Below are 19,008 nucleotides of genomic sequence, written 5' to 3' on the forward strand. Positions count from 1 at the left end.
AACCTCGTCGGTTCTTTGTAAGCTGGCAGCCGGACCCTGTGAAAGATAATGGCGAACAAAACCAATTGTGAGAGCGAATTGTGGTCGCGTGGTTTTAGGTCCTGATATACACAAAGTGTGTTTATGAGTACAAGAGTGCGGTCCAAGGCAGATTTAACATCGCCTGTCACAGGAAACTGGTGAGACGGGGGAGAAGGAAAACAAATATGAGGATTTTGTGGTGGTGGGGGTCTTCCTGTCATGAAACTTCTGTCTGGCTGGAAGATGCCTAAAAAATTTACTAAATATAGTACAAGAGTAATGATGATCATTATAATACTACAACAATGGTGATAATTTTATTCTTGCTTAACATGCATTTTTACACTTGCACAAATCAACATGTCAGAAAAGGAGTTGGCCGAAGCAAAGCTTAATTAATCCTACATCCTTCTCCATGTCCCTCCATGTGTCGCTTCCTGGGTTTATTAACCTTTTCATTCATTCAAAGCATTTTTTTAAAAAGCAAATGAGTTCAAGAAAATAAAGAGATACAAATTAAATACAAAATATGTCAATACAGGAGCAGAACACTGACATGAACATTGAATAATGTACAAATAAATACAGAGCAACATCCTTCAAATTTTGCAGAATTATATTCAAAGCATATTTTACATATTTATGGTCAACATTAAGCATTATGTAGCATAACAATTGCTAATTCAATATCAATACTAAAGTACTATTGGCAATTAGATTAGGGACGGTGTGGCTCGGTTGGTAGAGTGGCCGTGCCAGGGTTCCTGGTTCAATCCCCAGCTTCCGCAATCCTAGTCACGTCTGTTGTGTCTTTGAGCAAGACCCTTGCTCCTGATGGGTTGTAGTTGGGGCCTTGCATGGCAGCTCCCGCCATTTACCTTTTAGATGAGACAAAATCAATCAGTGTGCTGTTAAGTATCGTAGTCAATGATTGGCTCAGCCTGAAGCAGCATTACTATATTGGAGTGTAACGGTAACTATGTGGGTATTATTTTATGTCTAGAGGGCTCTAATTATATTAAAAACTGTATTTAGAAGCTCACAAACAGGTTTTGTAAGCTCTGCATTGAAAATATCTGATTTATAATGAAAAATCCCTACTTTGCGGAAATTAATTTACCAACAAGAGATTACTTTATTACATTATTAGATAATGATTGATTATTTCAATTCAGAATAAATTATATCAGAGAGTTTGGTTATGATGATAATAATATATTCAAGTGTACTCAATAATTCACAAATTTTCCTATCATGCTAAGGGGTGTTTCTTTAATTTTGTCATTCTCATGAAGGCAAATGCTGCTTCTTTCTACGTCTTTTCAGATATGTAATGAGAAAGTTGAAATATGGGATTTACCATATTGTAACTGTACTTCTGGTCAAAATAAATTAATGTCATCATAATCATCATATCATTATTAAATAAGGTAACCGAAAGCTGTTCTGAGCTCCTGTTTCAATGCCTGTGTTGCATTGGATTTAGCTGTTTTTCCCAATAAAACAATCATGTAATTTAAAGGTGGAATGTTTGGACCAGACGTTGTTTTGAATCCTGTGGAGTGAAGGTGTGCCTAATGATGTGTCTAATACATTTCATTTATCTTTCCCAGAGGTGCTGATGAACACGAAGACGGAGACTTCTGATCTGAAATGGACCATCTACTCTCAGGCCAAACCAGAGGTATGTGTCGCCTTCTTATCTCTAGTTCGAACCCAGACCTCATGGTGATGGGAGGCTTTTTTTGGGGAGGCTTCCAGCTGTCCCTTTGTTACATTGGCTATGAAAGAGCTCCTTATATGGCAGGTAACCTGGTAGCCAGTAGAGGGTGAATGTGGGATTTGAGAGTACATTGGAAGCAGATGCTTTGATGCATCCCATCAAGCGTGGAGTGGAATCTACTGACAGCCCACAATTTTGGAATCCAGCACCCCTCCAAAAAACAGGCACGTTTGTAATTTGATCAAGCAATGAGTGGTTGCGGGGTTATTTTTGCAGGCGGCGACCAAATTTGCTTCCCTGCTTGTGTCTTCGATAGGAAAATGTTTGGAGGAGATCTATAAACAAGGAGAAAAAATAACATCTCGCTTTGATACCGCTCGTAAAGTGTTCACAGCTGCGGCTCCAAAATCAACAGTGTACATATTTAAGAGCGATTATGAAACATTGTGTTAGACTCTCTCCTGCACTGTGAGCAGAACTGCACAAACTAAAACATTTATATATGACAACTTGTTACATTACAAACGTTTGTACGCCATTTTATTGACGTCGACTCTTCTTCCTCGCCTATGTTCGACCCGTTGACGGCCAATGCCACCGGCAACGTACCCTGGCTATCTATCATTAATAGGGCTTGGGGGAGGAGCGATCGCACTAATTAATTGCCTTTCCTTTTGCTTGTCTTTATTGCGTGCAATAATATATACTTGACGAAAACAATATATTCTGTCAAGTCAGTCAACCTGCCATGTTTTTGACTTGCCAATAAATGTCTTTCCACCACTTTTGCAATTTTTTTTATGCTATGTCTTTGGCAAAGCAGAACGTACAGTATGTGTGTTGTGAAACAGAGTTACAATGCATGCCTTCATTATAATTCTCCCAGTCCCTCTTTTATATGTAAGCTGTTAAAGAACTGTGATTGGGTATATTCTAAATTGTCCCACCCATCAACAAGACAAAATTACATATGATTCGATTTTGTTCCTGTCAACATTGTCATCCCGTTTTTATTCGTTGACTAAAATGTCAGTTAATTTTTTTTTACCGTCTTAGGACCCTTCTACACAAACCTTATCCTTGTCCACACACACACAATGGTCGTTTAAGACCCCCTCCACCCCTCCGTCCGCTGGCGCAACGCGACCTAGTACACGTGCGCGGAAAATGCGCACGTCATAGTCACCTCCAGTGTTGCTTTGAGTGCAAGTTCTTACATTTAATTTATTTAACTTAGTGAATCACACCTGAGCCATCATAAATTAATAAAATCTTTAATGGACATGTGAAAATGTGAAAAACAATGTGATAAATAACATTTTACATCAATCAATCTAGGGATCTAGATATCTGGTCAGAAGACTCCTCACTCTTTTGCCTTCACCTTCATTGTCCATTCGTATTTGGTGACTTTATATACTGTGGACCTAGACGTTGAGTCTGCGACATACATGGTGGACTGATACAGTCTAGTCTGCTTTGCCAGTCCAAAAGCAATCACTGTTTTCTGTAGTCTCCCCTCGACGGTCTGGTTATACAAAGCACAAGCTACCTTTTTTTTAATCACATCCACGGCAGCACGCATTCTCGTTGTCTCTCCTTCGATAAAAGTTTTTCGGTAAGTAGAATCAAAGCTGACCTGGACATTCGGAAGTTCTCTTGCCGTCTGAGAAGTGTTGTATCCGAAATAGCTGCAATCGCTTTCTCTTAAGGTGCATGTGTGATTTCCACAAGCGTCTAAACAGACGGAAGGAGAAACACGGGCATGTCTGGATGACTCGCCTCCAAATTTTCAGTGGTTAGCTCCGAGTTACGAAACCGCTTTATTATGAAGCTGACTGTGGTGCATTCTTTTTGACGTCACTTCCTGTGTGGGGCGTAGTCTTTCTGGCGTCACTTCCTCTCCGAACTCTGTTTGTAAACATTCGATGAGTCCATACAAAGCTAAGAGCCGGAGATTCAAGAAATACACGACGCACTTACCCGTGTAAAAAATTATCCAAGTAGGGGGACCTTAAACAATGGTTTAGTGTGGCTGACACGATGCTTAGGTTAAATAATTATTTGTTTAAGGACATTGTTTCCCATAAACTGCCAAGATACCTGTGGCGGTGGGGGCGTGGCTATGGGCGTGGCTATGAGCAACATATAATTACTCGATGATGTCACCATGACATCATCGAGTAATTTGCATAATTTACTACAATGAAATGATTTTCTCTAAAAAGGCTCAAAAAATGTATACTTACTAATTAATAATAACAGTTTTGTTTTAAACGTCCATCCATCCATCCATCCATTTTACAATATAATTACAACACTTTATGTACATATTTATATACAGATTTGAACAATAAGTTATTCACTGAAATATATTTATTAATTGTGGTTCTTACAAAAAATATATCTTATAAAATATAAAAGCTAAAATGTCTCTTAAAGCTCTGCCCCTTTAATTAGTGCATACTAAATAATTTAACTTTAGCCTACTACTACAACCATATTATTTACCAGCAACATAAAGTGAAACAGAGGCAGAGGTGTCAGTAACAAATAAACAGAAAACAGTAGTGGTCAAATACAAATAAGGCAACAAGAGAAGTATCCTACACTTCTCTTTTGTAAAGTAAATCTGAACAGCCTATATGGGCATTTACATCAACTATATGATTTGCCTGAGAAGCTGGACAGGACAAAAAAAATAAAATAAAAAAAATAAAAAAATAAAATAAAATAAAAATCTATTTGTTGCGGACGTAATTCTTTCGTGGCGGGCCGCCACAAATAAATGAATGTGTGGTAAGCACTGAAGGAGTTATCCAGCTTAATGTACACAGGACCTTAGTCAATGCACATTTGTTTTAGACTTGTAGTTGGGTTGTTTTCATCAGGGGAAAATAGGTTGTTGAAGACAACTGAGACGAAAATTATTAGCCAACAAAATTAACACTATCTTCCGGTACCTTCCATGATGAACAGCAGGAAGACCATTGAAGGAGTGCAATATAATGATGATATAATGATGTTACAAGTAAAAAACAATGTGATTTCTTTAAAACACACATGCACGTCCCCACCGCGAAAAACATTAATTTATTTTCAAAATCATGCAGCTGCATGATGAATTATGTCACATGAGATCAGTGGTTCTTAACCTTGGTTCGATCGAACCCTAGGGGTTCGGTGAGTCGGCCTCAGGGGTTCGGCAGAGCCTCCGTCGCTGCGGTCAAGACACACCAGACTCATGAATTGATTAACGTGGACCCCGACTTAATTAAACAAGTTGAAAAACGTATTCGGGTGTTACCATTTAGTGGTCAATTGTACGGGATATGTACTGTACTGTGCAATCTACTAATACAAGTTTCATTCAATCAATCAATCAATCGTGCAAATAAAAACTTCTCCCTATCGTATCTGTACTGTAAAGTTAACATTTGAATGACAATAAAAAGGAAGTCTAAGTCTAAGTATTATGGATACCCCCAAACAATGTTCCCTCTAAATTTCCATCTGATTTACAAGTGTTGTAATTTGTTGTGAGTTCATGCACTGTGTTGGTTTTGTTCTTTGAACAAGGTGATGTCCATGCACAGTTCATTTTGTGCACTAGTAAAAAAAACATATAACTTTGTCTTGAATTTGAAAAAATAAATAAATAAAACATTTTATTTTTCACTAAAGAAGGGTTCGGTGAATGTGCATATGAAACTGGTGGAGTTCGGTACTTCCAACAAGGTTAAGAACCACTGCATTAGATCATTCAAAAGAATGTCTCTAATAGACTGTATTTTACTCCACGTGTGTTTTCAGTCCGTGCTGGGTGTGTTGTGCGTCTTCCCCACAATCAGCGTTTGTTTATGGAAATAAGAGCTCCCACAGCCCACAATGTTTCATTTAGGATTAAAAGTGAAAAACTCTTGAAAATAACTAAGAACCTGTCTCTCAGTGCGCCACCGCTCTCTCTCTGCTGCCTCCTTCAACACATCATCTGCGCAGAGATTTTTTTGGTAAACATTTGCATATTTACATAACTGAGATTCCTCAGCAAATATGCTCCATTGAGCCTTGATGATGTTCATGTCAAGGGGGTTTCCTGCACTCTGGAACATTTTGATGGTGAACATGACTTCTGTTCATTTACATATTTTGGTGTTACATTTGTGGTCTATGTCACTCATTTGTGCCATCATTTCTATGTTACTGGAGCCAAGGCAGTCTCGGTTGCTGCTTGATATTCTGCTTGACAAGTGGGACTTAAAATCCCACAAGCTCCGCTGCAGCGCAGTGGGAAGAATGATTTAAAAAGCCAAGAATCCAGGTTGTGCTGCAGCACACGCCTCCGACAGGAAAGCAACAGCAGGCCAATAAAGAATAGAACATTATTTAAATGAGAGTCTTTTAATGTGGCTGCTGCTAAAGGGCTCCAGCTTTTGCTGGACAATTAAATACAGACACGCTAACAAAAACGTCCTTCTGCTTGGCTTTCTGGGTCACATTCCCTCTCAAGCAGCGGGTTCTAAAACTTGTCTTTGCTCTCAGTGGGAGGAAATGAGCGGTTTAGACGAGGAGAACAACAGCGTGAGGATCTACCAGATCTGTCAGACTGACAGTTCCTTCAGCCACTGGCTGCGCAGCGGCTTCATACAGCGACGGGTGGCCTCCCAAGTTTACGTGGAGCTGCGCTTCACCATGATGGAGTGCTCCTCCGGGAACGGCCACCACCGCAGCTGCAAGGAGACCTTTAACCTCTACTACTACCAGGCCGACTCCAACGAGGCCACGGCCACGTACCCGCCATGGATGGAGAACCCCTACAAAAAGGTACGCCCACTTGTTGATTTTCTTGGGAGCTAGCAGGTGTTGAGGCCCACTTCTTATGTTATCATATGACATCAGTGACCTCTGACCTTGCTAGGATCAGTGGACAAAAATTCCAACAGATTGTAGAAACCCTTCTGAGAAGAGCGGAAGCTGCTATTTTCTATTAAGTCCAAAACTATTCACATACTGGCCTTAAATTTTTATGGTTGGAAAATAGCAACAAACTAATTAAAAACAACATATTTTTTTGTATTTTTACACATTTTTACAAAAAAGGTCCACATTCAAATGTAATAAAATGCATTTTATAATATTTACTAGGGCTGCAACGATTACTCGAATAGTTAGATCAGGAAAAATGCTTCAATTTATATTCCGTTGCTTCGAATAATCGTTTAATCTATGAAAAATTCATTAAATCCAGACTGCATGGAGTGCACGGAATTTTAAATACGTGGACATAGTTTCCGCCTGGCCGCAGCAATAGAGCGCACATGAGAGCACATGGGTGAAATGATCTGCAGCTGTGGAAAACAGAGATTTTCATTATTATTATTAATGCACACATGTTAAAAGCGCTATTTCAATGTTGAGGATGTGCATTTATTAGAAAAAAAGAAAGTTATGGCAATCAAAAAAAAAATTATTTCAACTATTTTCCTCCAAAATACACATTAAGGCTGTAAAGTGTGTTATATACAATTACTAATAACTAATCGAACAAAGTTAACAATGGATTACTCGATTACTAAAATAATTGGTAGCTGCAGCCTTAATGTCTATTGACAAAAGTGATGTACCGTACATCTCTAATATAATCAACAGCTTTAGAACACCTAATTTCTAGCAGTAAGTATGTCTAAATATTTGATGATACTGTAAATGTCCCCACAACTTTTACATTCTTTGCTACCAATGTTGTTGTTGTGAAGCTAGCTACAGTAAGGTCCAAAAGTATTTGGAGATGCCATTTTGTTTTCAAGATTTTGCCTTTACAGTATACACATAGTTAATAAACAAATCAGCATTTAATTGAAGTGCTGAGTTTCAGCTTTAATTAAGACATTTGAAAACAATATGGCATTTAGCATTTAGTAATTACAGCTACAGATACATTATGTTGATAATATGTATTTTATTTTAGTGATTCAACTGACATAATTGTAAATATAGTATTCTTGTTCAATACTTAATTTAATGATGTCAATGGGCTTCATTCACTGCAAATTATTTTCATCCAAATGTTAAAATGGTTTGTTATATGTCCATTGTGTGTTTGGGCGCACTCAATGCTACCTATTACCTGTAGCTTTAATTCCAAAATGGCAAATTTCATTATTTTGTCACAGTTCTTAAAAAAATAGGAAGTATACACTTTAATCGTATGCTGATTTATTTGATGGTTTTATTTATTTATTTTTTTATCCATTGTGGCGGTGCCTCTTGTAAAGGTATCTTTTGCCACTCTCTCTTTTTTGTTGGAATACATCTAATCACCAAAAAAAACGCCCTAAAATGACACCAACACCTTATGTGCTTCCATTTGTTAGTGTTTGCAGGTGTTTTTGGTCAGATTACGCTTGTCCCTATAGTGTATTATAAATACATACATTGTGTCAAGGGTTATTATGGAAACGCCTCCCATTTGTTGATAAATATGATCCCTTTCCCAGTATAATTTATATGGTTTAATTCTCTCAATGCGACCAAACAGAACCAAATGATGCAGCTGTCCCTGAAGTTTCCCTCAGAGATCAATAAAGTTTTCTGGTCTTGATTCTTGAACATGCTGAGGGACTATAAATATTTTCAAACTATACTATAGGTAGTGTTTTTTTCACAGTGACGGCCTCACGCTGGAGCATGTGTCACATCTGCATGGAAAACGTGTATAGTATAGGGAAACAATGGTTGCCAAGAATGTAGTAAATCAATGTAGAATTTTAATAATATAAAGCAGGGGGGCCAAGGACCCCCAAACTGATGAAGCGATTGAGCGGAGACCCCCTACTTTATATCTTGTACAAAATTGTGTTTTAATTAAACTGGCCAGAAAACTACCATGTTATTGTGAAATGGTTGCCAAGAATGTAGTAAATCAATGTAGAGTTTTAATAATATAAAGCAGGGGGGCCAAGGACCCCCAAACTGATGAAGCGATTGAGCGGAGACCCCCTACTTTATATCTTGTACAAAATTGTGTTTTAATTAAACTGGCCCGAAAACTACCATGTTATTGTGAAATACTAAAATATTCAAATAATACAGTATAGAGCCTCTATTTGCTAGCGAACAGCTAGTACCCTAATTACCATACTAGCTGGCAACTAGTACGCCAAGCGCTAGCTGGCAGCTGGCACACTAGTCACTAGATGACAGCTGGAGAGATGTGTTGTAAAGACACCTTGTTTTTGTGCAATACTAAGATGTTCAAAGAATACAGTATAGCGCCACTATTAGTTAGCTGGCAACTAGTGTCCTAGACCGCCAAAACGAATATAGATTAAGCGGGGAACCACTAATTATATATGCTGTAATAAATTGTGTTTTAAATTAAACTCGTCTCAAAGTTGTTCTAATAATATTGTATAGTGCCGCTATTAGCTAGCTGGCAACTAGCAGGCGAGATGCTTGCTGGATACAAGAGCGCTATCGTTAGCTATCTTAAAGGAGAACTGCACTTTTTTTGGAATTTTGCCTATCGTTCACAATCATTATGAGAGACTAGAACACATGTCTTTTTTAAATGATTTTAAAGACGATAAAAAAACGATAGAAAGATGCAGCTAATGAAGTCACCGATGTAACCTTCAAAGCTCTCTAAAAAAAACTTAAAAACCCTCCAGCAACATTTTATATACACGCTGCAAGTATAAATATAATTTAGTAACAGACACCTTCATAGCAATATTTAATATGTTCAATATTTACATGATTTTGGTCATTTTAATCATTTCCGCGCATTGATCTCTGTTTCCATAGCAGCACACGTCTGACTTCTGGCAACATGTGTGTTCCTACTTCCGGAATCAAACACTCGTGTGTGTTCTAATCATGGCAGACTTGGTAACAAACAACAAAGACGACTATTTTTGGACATATGAGGATTTACAACTTTATACTTTTGAAGCTAAATATACTGCTGCTTATAGAAGCGGGCACAAAGGAAGAGTGAGACGTTGGAGCAGACGGAAGCTGGTAGAGTGAGGTGAAAGTGATTTTGACATTATAAATGTGGATCTTGGAGCCAAGCTATTTTGACATAAATGGCGTGCTCACCCAAAATCAAGAGGAAACGTCCCGGGCCAGCTGGACTAGACAAACAACTGTCCATCAATTGAGTCACTTTAATATCAATCATTATACAAGCAGCACGTCATGTGTGTTAGTACAACTACAGTACATATGCTGTCTGGCTAGCTTAGCTGTATACAAACAAAACATGAAATGTGGGCTAATACTTTACAGATACTGTAATATGATTGTTCATGTTTTTCAGTCAGTACAAATTGGTGTTCTATCGCAGTGTTGTGCATTACAAACTCAAACGTGTTTCATGTTGACGTAGAAGCTAGCTTATTTTTTGCTGTAACTAGCTTTTACAGCTAATACGAAGCACGCCGATGTGCTACTATGATAGGAAAAGTGTTCCTCAGTGTTATAATAACAATGTCTCTTCAGTTTGGTTATTATACAGGTTACGGAACATAATATTGTTGACGGTTTTTGAATGCATTTTTAAAGTGACTTAGAGGTAGAATTGATTGCTCCCGTTAGCTGCATTACTAGACACCTAGAACGAGCCGATTTTTATATGTTGGATGGCGGAAAAAAATAAAAAATGTTGTCTTCTTGTCTCTCATAAGGATTGTGAACGATAGGCAAAATTCCAAAAAAAAAGTGCAAATTCAGTATAAAGGCTAACATAAATATAATGATACGGTATAATTATTTATTCACGTTTTTATGTTTTTTGAAGAGTCTAATCAAACAAAAATTTTCACGACCTCCCTGCAGTACCTCTGCGGACTCCCTAGGGTAAGTGGACCCCCTGTTAAAGACCTCTAATGTAAAGCATATGTGATGTGTCCATAATGGGTTGAAGCTGTTGATCTTGTGTGCTGGAATGTGGCCCTAATAAGATTCATTCTGCTTTTCTGTCCTAGGTGGATACAGTGGCTGCAGACTTTCTCCTCAGGAAGGACGAGAGGAAATCCAACATAAAAACCTTAAGACTCGGCCCTTTGTCCAAGAGAGGCTTCTACTTGGCCTTTCAGGCTCAGGGCGCCTGCATGGCTCTGCTCTCCGTCAGGGTTTTCTTCAAGAAGTGTCCCCCCTTGATCAGCGCTCTTTCCTCATTCCCCGAGACGGTTCCCCGCACTCTGGTGCAAGAGGCGCAGGGTGAGTGCGTGGAGCACGCCTCACAGCAGGGACCCCGACCTCGTCCTCCCAAGCTCTTCTGCGGAGAAGACGGCCAGTGGGTGGGCCAGCCAACCACTTCCTGCGCCTGCCTTCCTGGATATGAGGCCGCCGACGGACACGCAAGATGTACAGGTAGGAAGGAGATGATGTTAGCTGGCAGGCGACTCCTCCTCCACAGGCAATAAGAGAAAACAATGGTGTGCTGAGGGTGGGGCGGTTTGAAAGTCTGCGCTTTGCAGAGGACGTGAGAGGGCAGTGCATTTAATGAGGAGGGGAAGTGGTGACACTGAAGGGACGGGGGAGAGGTCAGCACTTATCTCAGAGGGGAAGAGCGGGGTCAAAGGCTTACTGCTGGGGCAACTTATGGCTGAGTGCGATAGAAGGGAGAGGAGTGTGTGTGGGATGGGGACTATATCGCTATGAGCACATCAAAGGTGGGAGTTGGTGGGTGATTCTCTCAGCAGCTCTGTCTAATGAGTCCAATTAGCAAGATCCCCACACATGCATGGTGACATCATCACAACAGCATGGATTCATAAGCAGAATGCACATAAAGCAAGGAAAGAGTTTGTGTTAAACATTTTTGGCAGTTATATTTACACTTGCACCATTCAATATGTTCGAAAAGTATATTTTTATGGTTTGTCCAGAGGTCTTTGCTTATTGTGAAGTCTGTATTTCCAGCTTTCTGTTATTAAGAAAATAAAACACTCACCAAACCATTAGAGGAAATTGCCTTTATAAGAAGATTGAAGGGTGTATTTGCTCCAGAGGCTGCCTCTTTGAGAAAATTAAATGGAGTCTAATAGCATTATCTTGCTTACAGACAATGCATATATTCTCGCTAGAATGTGCAACACATGCATGCTGTCAAGTTTATGTCGTTTGATGGATGAGCTTGATTATTTGCAACAAAGCCCTCCCTACACCATAAAGCTCACTGGTTTATTTCCCAGCGGGCCAGTTAGCAGTTGGAAGTGTTATTCCTACTCAAGACGACACCTTGATTTGTGTTTGACTCGCTGATTTGTAGCTTTAAGTGAACTTCGGTTCATCTTTCAGACAAAGAAGGCTATGAAGGAACTTCCTGTAGCCAAGTGTTCTTAAGGAGCATCCACATACTGCAGAATGCTCATCGTACTAAACACAAAAATGTCAACAGGAAATGTGTAAGGATCATGTTTTGGTTGAACCCGCTCATTAAAAAAGGCCAACTAGACTGTCTGATTTATGACTTGCTTCTCATTACATGCAGCCATCTGGCACCTGAGCACAGTTAATGCGCATGTAGGATTCAGCCACAGGTCACATTCAATATAAAAGCTTCATTCTCCTTAATTTGTCCTCCACAGATTGTCCCGTGGGTCACTTCAAGTCCACCGCAGAGGGACAGTGCACAGTCTGTCCAGGAGCGAGCCACACCTCCATCAGGGGGGAGGCTGTATGTGTATGTCGGCCTGGATACTTCCGGGCACAATCCGACTCTCCAGACACACCGTGCACGAGTGAGTAAACATGTAATTCATTTTTGTATGGGAATGTAAAGGTGCGAAAGTACACACTTGCTTTTTTGCCGCCTCTGGTGCTACTGTTTTCACCGCACTATAATCTGTTTTGTGGCTTTTGTCCCAAAACTGACCATTGAGATGCATGTCTTTAGTGACAGATTATTGTGGGGGTCGGGCTCCTACTCAAAAGTTTAAGTAGCCATTGATGGTTTTACGTTACACCTCAATGCTGACTGAGGCCATGTCCACACAAACACGCCTCTTGTCCTTAAGCAAACATATACTTGTGTCTTTAAAACCAGAGACAAGGTTAAAATGTTGATTTCAGAGGTGGGGTGGGGTGGGACTCAACAAATTCCTGAGCATGCGCACGCACAGACTCTAAAAAACATGTAAAGGGGCAGTTTGAAACTTGCTCAAAGTAAAATACATTTAAACCAGGAAGAACACCACTGGCTAACTTATGTTACACCATTAGTAGTTTAACAGAATATATGTTTTTTTTAAATATATATTTCAGAATTACTAATAGGGATGTCATGATGAATATTTTTGGCCTCTAATCCTGAATCAATTTTTTGCCTCAGATCTGATTTGATTTCAAGCCCAGATCCGATACTTTGACAATAGATTATAGAACTGAAAATGTTTTATAGCAAGTATTTAAATTAAAAACAATAATACATTAGTATAAAGTTTAACGTATTTAATGTAGAATTTACTAGTATTGTTGTAAATCAGATGCTGCAAAATTAAGTGGCTAGTGTACAATAACTAAAGTAATAAGTACTTTAGGCTATATACTTTTGTTTATCCCACAATGGGGAAATTACATTGTTGCAGTGCAGGTTTTTACATACAGTAACAGAAGTAAAGCAAAATGAAAAACCAAAAAATAGTAATACATACTACATATTGCTCACTAATATGTATAGATAAAAGATAAAATACAACAAAAATCACTAACGACACACCACGAAAAAAAACAGCACAGTAATCACATAAGTGCGTTGTAAAGCCTTAGGCTGTGGGTAGAAAGGACCTGCGATAGCGCTCCTTCCAGATACTTACTTCCTAACTAAAACGACAAAAAATATTTTTAATAAGAACAAGAAAAAGATAAATATTGACCTAATCACTTCAGTATCATTTATATACCGTATTTTCCGCACTATAAGGCGCACCGGATTGATTATAAGGCGCACCTTCAATGAATGGCCTATTTTAAAACTTTGTTCATATATAAGGCGCACTGCATTATAAGGCGAACCGCGTTAAAAGGCGCATAGAATAGACGCTACAGTAGAGGCTAGGGTTACGTTATGCATCCATTAGATGGAGCTGCGCTAAAGGGAATGTCAACAAAAACAGTCAAATAGGTCAGTCAAACTTTATTAATAGATTAAAATAGAATAGAATACAATGGACTTTATTGTCATTATATTTGCATATAACGAGATTAAGGACTCCAATTTAAGGTGCGGTAGTGGGAACAAATATGGGGTAAAAATAAATTACACAAGAGGTAATAATAATATTACAAACCAGCGTTCTGACAACTCCGTTCACTCCCAAAATGAATAAACAGCTGTTTTGTTATTTTCTCCGAGGTAAAGTCAGTGACGTGGTATTTTGTTTATCTTTTAACAACAGCAAGGTATAACATGTAGTGCAACATTTATATCACATTGTGGAGGGGAACTTTTCCTCGATTCAATAAACATGTAAAAAACAGTCTGATACTGTTTCGGTAAATCAAACGTGCAATCACAATATAGTAACACTCGAAATAGTGCAAAGCAATAACAATATATCAATAACTCAAAGTTGCTCAAACGTTAATGTCACACAACACAACACACAAAATAAACATGTAAAGCTCACTTTATTAAGTTATTCCTCATCCACGAATCCCTCAAATTCTTCTTCTTCAGTGTCCGAATTAAACAGTTGGGCGAATACGCCATCCAACATGCCCGCTGCTGGTCTATTCCCGTGTTCCACTGCGTGACTTATCGCCTTGAGTTTAAACTCTGCGTCGTAAGCGTGTCTCTTAATAGGAGCCATTTTGGGGTCTTTACATAAACACACAAATGGAAATGAAACGGCACGCCTCGCGCAGTCATATATCCCAGCATGCACCACACGCTTCTTCTTCTACGGTAAGCAGCCGCCAACTTCATTTTCCCCCGTAGAAGAAGAAGCGTTTAGTAGAAGAAGGTCTCGTAGTTGCGAGACCTGTTGTGGCTCAATATTGGTCCATATATAAGGCGCACCGGATTATAAAGCGCACTGTCAGCTTTTGAGAAAATTGGAGGTTTTTAGGTGCGCCTTATAGTGCGGAAAATACGGTACTGATACTATTTTAAGTATCAATAGTATCAACAGCTGAATCGATCACCCTTACTTTACATTGAAGCTTTTTTTTTCTTGCGTCTTCCTTCTCTGTGTGTTTGTAGCATGCTTAGCCATTCCTTTTCACCTAGTCCTCCACTGACAATGATATTTGGAAGAAACATAGTTTGTGTGTCTGAAAATCTGTTACAAAATACAAATGTACTTACCGGTAGTTTTTTATCTTCCCATAAACAACTTTTGACAGTTTAAACTTTCTTAAAAGTCTCAAAAGTAAAATTTTGAAACAGGAAAAGAATTGTCAGTGAAAGTGAAAGTTCCATCCTTCCATTAATGCAAATTGGAATAAAGTATTGTTTCCTCAAGTGCAAAATAAACAGTAAATATGTATGCTATTCTTTTGGGACTCTAATTTAGCGCAGTCTGACAGGATTTGTGAAGGAACATTGTTTTTCTGGCACATGTGACAAAAGTGCGGCTTTCAAGGGCATGAAGATGTAAACAAAAACACTTTCCGAGTACAGCTGCCGTCCTTTCTTCAGTGGTGATCTCGCAACACTCTGAGTTACTAATTCAATCAATAATAATAACAATTTCAGTCGGATATTTACGTTGTATGATCCTAATGTACTATGGTTCACTTCCAGAACAAGCCGCTCAACGCTGGCGAGAGCGGATATAATTATCAATATTATGCCTTGTGAAATGATATCGCAAAATTTAAAAGACATCGATGCATAATCGATCAAATCGATTTTTTTTACCCAGCCTTAGTCATTACGTGCTAAAAGCCATAAGAAACACTTAACTTGCACACATGCACCAACTGTGCTCAACTGGGCTTTTATTTGGTTTGGTTTGCTGTTATAATTTTTACATTCTATTTGCATTACTGGATCACAATTTATTGTATTTTTCTACTCATTTGATTCTATTTATAATCTATTCGTATTAACCTATGATATTTGTAACCTAGTCGATTTACATCCTATTCTTTTTAAACTATTTTGCACATACTGTTGTTCTTGTTGTACACTTTGAGCTACATCTAGGACCTTGGGTACCAAAGTTTGTGTCATCTCATGGATGCTGGTATGACAATGAAGTTCCTTGAATTCTTGAAAGTTCTGTAGGCATCCGCGGAAGGGTTCCCTTGATGTAAATGAAGCTTCTGATATCAAACTCCGTCTCCAACAACTTCCAGTGACAGTAGAGCGTGGAATCATGACCACAACAATGGAGTAAGATCTAAAGGAAACTAGGCTACTGTTTGGTCCTAGTGCTTGATCCTTCTCCATTTAATGTAACGTAACATTGTTTTTGGATGGTAAAAGCTATAGGGCACAAAAACTGCCTTTTGAAAAGGTTATGTCCTGGTGCCATGCCTTAGCCCGCCACTGTCAATGGTGTGTGGCACGCTTTAGGTGCAAAATAAGCCCCGGCACGATTAGCGTACTGTGGGTAAGAAGTACTTCTTGTTGGATGTGTGAATTGTGGGGAGGGGGTTTAGCAGTTAGGTGTGCTTCCTCATAGTAGCCATTAAAGAGGATGTGAAACTTGGCATTCTCAATTGACACAAGTGTGATATCACATGAATGCAACCTGATTGTTATTGATAATGTGAATTGCAAATTACTTAATGAACCCGTTTCTATTCCCGACTTTGTTTTTTCGGTCCAGGCTGCCTCTCAATCTAAATCTGTTAGCCGACGTTAAATCTGATTTTCAAGTGTGAAAATGAATCACCTTCAAACTACCTTCCCCCGGGTGATTGCTTGTGTGTGTGTGATGTTGGCCCACTTGGGTTTCCAGTGAGAAAACTATTTGCACGTACGGCAGCTGGAGGCTCGGTGACAAAGCTCTGTCTCCTTGGCAGTGGCAGTCTCAGTGGCTCTTTGCTTCTTCTCGGCTCGAGGCAACAGCTATCCCCTCACCATTTTCAGACAACGATCATTATCATGCGCGTTCCGGCGAGGCGTAATTGGACCAGTTAAATTCTGCCACCATACGCTCCCGCTGTGACGCGAAGGGCTCTGCGGGATCATTGTTCTGCTTCCTGGCTACATGTAAAGACTAAGTAATATGTCTTCAGCGGCAAACAAATGCACTGTGTAGGTCATGAAAAGGTGAACCGGTGGTAAAAACGGAGCGTGAGGGGTTATAATTGGATTTGATGGAGACATTTGATACACTTTGATTGCATCAGATTTCCACAACAGGCGCAAAAATGAAATTATTGGTTAATTTTGATTTTAGTAGAGGGATTACACAATACAAACATTCATATGATATATATGATGTGAAGTGTTTCCAACATTAGGTTAGATTGATGATCATTGATTAAAACATTTATGGATTGGAGTTTGTGGAATTGATTGAGTGAATCTTGAAACAATTAAAGTGAAACTGTACGTTTTTAAATCTGCCCATCATTCATAATCCCTATGTGATACAAGAACACACGTCTTTCTCTTTTTTGTGCATTATAAATAGTGAAAAACTGCTAGCAAGAAGTGTCTAACAGTACAGGTAATGGCAATTGACCTATTTCACCTCTAAAGCCCTCTAGAAACATCAGAAAAAACCTCCAACATTGTTTTATATAAATGCTGCAAGTATATATGTAATGGAGTAACTGTCACATTAATGATAACATGTAATTTTTACAGTATTTTGGTCATTCCGGGCGGTGTAACTCGGTTGGTAGAGTGGCCGTGCCAACAACTTGAGGGTTCCAAGTTCGATCCCCGCTTCCGCCATCCTATTCGCTGCTGTTGTGTGCTTGGGCAAGACACTTTACCCGCCTGCTCCCGGTGCCACCCACACTGGTTTAAATGTAACTTAGATATTGGGTTTTCACTATGTAAAGCGCTTTGAGTCACTAGAGAAAAGCACTATATAAATATAATTCACTTCACAATTCACATTTTGAACATTACCAGAACTTCTCTCCTGGGCGCATTGATTTCACAGAGCACATAGGAACAAATGCTACTTCTGTCAACGACAAGAGCATCGAAAGCCCGTTCAGTGTTAATCATTGCAGACTTCATGAGAGATGACAACGACAATTGCTTTGGGACAAATGAGGATCCAGGACCTTAGTTTTTTTTAACATGAATATAAGAAGGATGAGCCACACATTTTATAAGCTGGGTGCTGAGCAGGTCCATCTCTAATGAAACTCTAAGCATTAGTGCTATATGTTTAATCGACAACATAACAAAATAGTCACTTACTACCATATCAACTTTCACTGTGATGCATACTGATGGGATGGTTGTATCTTTCAGCACAAGAGTAATTTCAGCATAACCCTCAGGTAAAAAATGCTGAGAACAAACTATCATCTTGCTCAGACTTACAAGCGACGTCTTTGGAGCTAAGTTGAGAGCCAGTATAGGGCTGCACGATTAATCAACATCAAATCGACAGTGAGGTTTTAGTTAGTGCGATAAATAGTTGTTTTATTTATTTCTGCCATCACCGGTATTTGACTGACAGACGTGTTTGCCAATCACAATTGTTGAGCCTCGTGTTTATTTGTCTCTCTTCAAACAGAGAGAAAGACGTCTCACTCCGTACATCGCTCTCACCACCTGAGCGCGTTTATTTAACAGTAGAATTAACTGACCACAGTGAGCCCTCTTTTCAGTCGTTCACAATCTTTGTCTCAGTGAGGGGAGAGCAACTCGACGCGCCTGTGAGAAGTTCTGCAAAGTAACTCAAATTAGGACGAAAAAAATATGATTACAAAGCCAAATGGTCCATTGTGTAAAAGTAACATGTCTTCCTTCACTCGTTATGCATGTTATGTTTTATGCATTCATATGTATAAAATATAAAAATTGCTAATTGAATCACAATCGCAATTTTGGAGAGAAAAATCTATATTAGGATTTTTCTCCACTGATTTAGTCAGTTCGGAGTTTTAGTTGGTCACATGTGGAATATCAAAGTTGACCAACTTCTCGGCTTATGGCCACAACCTTTTACTATATAGGTGAGAGGCATGATTTATAATTTAGCATTCACTTTTCCAGTAGCTGGCTTACTTCTCGCTAGTGACTTGTATGAGCAATGTGAGTGTCTCTGTGAGCAAAGTGCTGTATTACTATGCCAGAAAAGTAGTTCCTCAACGTAAGCTCTCACAAT

General features: G+C 39.0%; 1 protein-coding gene across 2 annotated transcripts in view; it reads left to right on the top strand.

Moving 5' to 3' along the window:
* Positions 1-19,008, top strand: part of ephb4a (eph receptor B4a) — a 116,493-nt gene that overhangs the window by 67,618 nt on the left and 29,867 nt on the right. For both annotated transcript variants that reach the window (XM_062047683.1, XM_062047684.1), the window contains exons 2-5: positions 1,635-1,705; positions 6,287-6,568; positions 10,735-11,122; positions 12,343-12,495. In XM_062047683.1, the coding sequence (XP_061903667.1) occupies positions 1,635-1,705; positions 6,287-6,568; positions 10,735-11,122; positions 12,343-12,495 (894 nt within the window). The remainder of the gene's footprint in view (positions 1-1,634; positions 1,706-6,286; positions 6,569-10,734; positions 11,123-12,342; positions 12,496-19,008) is intronic.

This window comes from Entelurus aequoreus, linkage group LG05 (assembly GCF_033978785.1).
Source record: "Entelurus aequoreus isolate RoL-2023_Sb linkage group LG05, RoL_Eaeq_v1.1, whole genome shotgun sequence".
In the NCBI taxonomy this organism is placed as follows: domain Eukaryota; kingdom Metazoa; phylum Chordata; class Actinopteri; order Syngnathiformes; family Syngnathidae; genus Entelurus; species Entelurus aequoreus.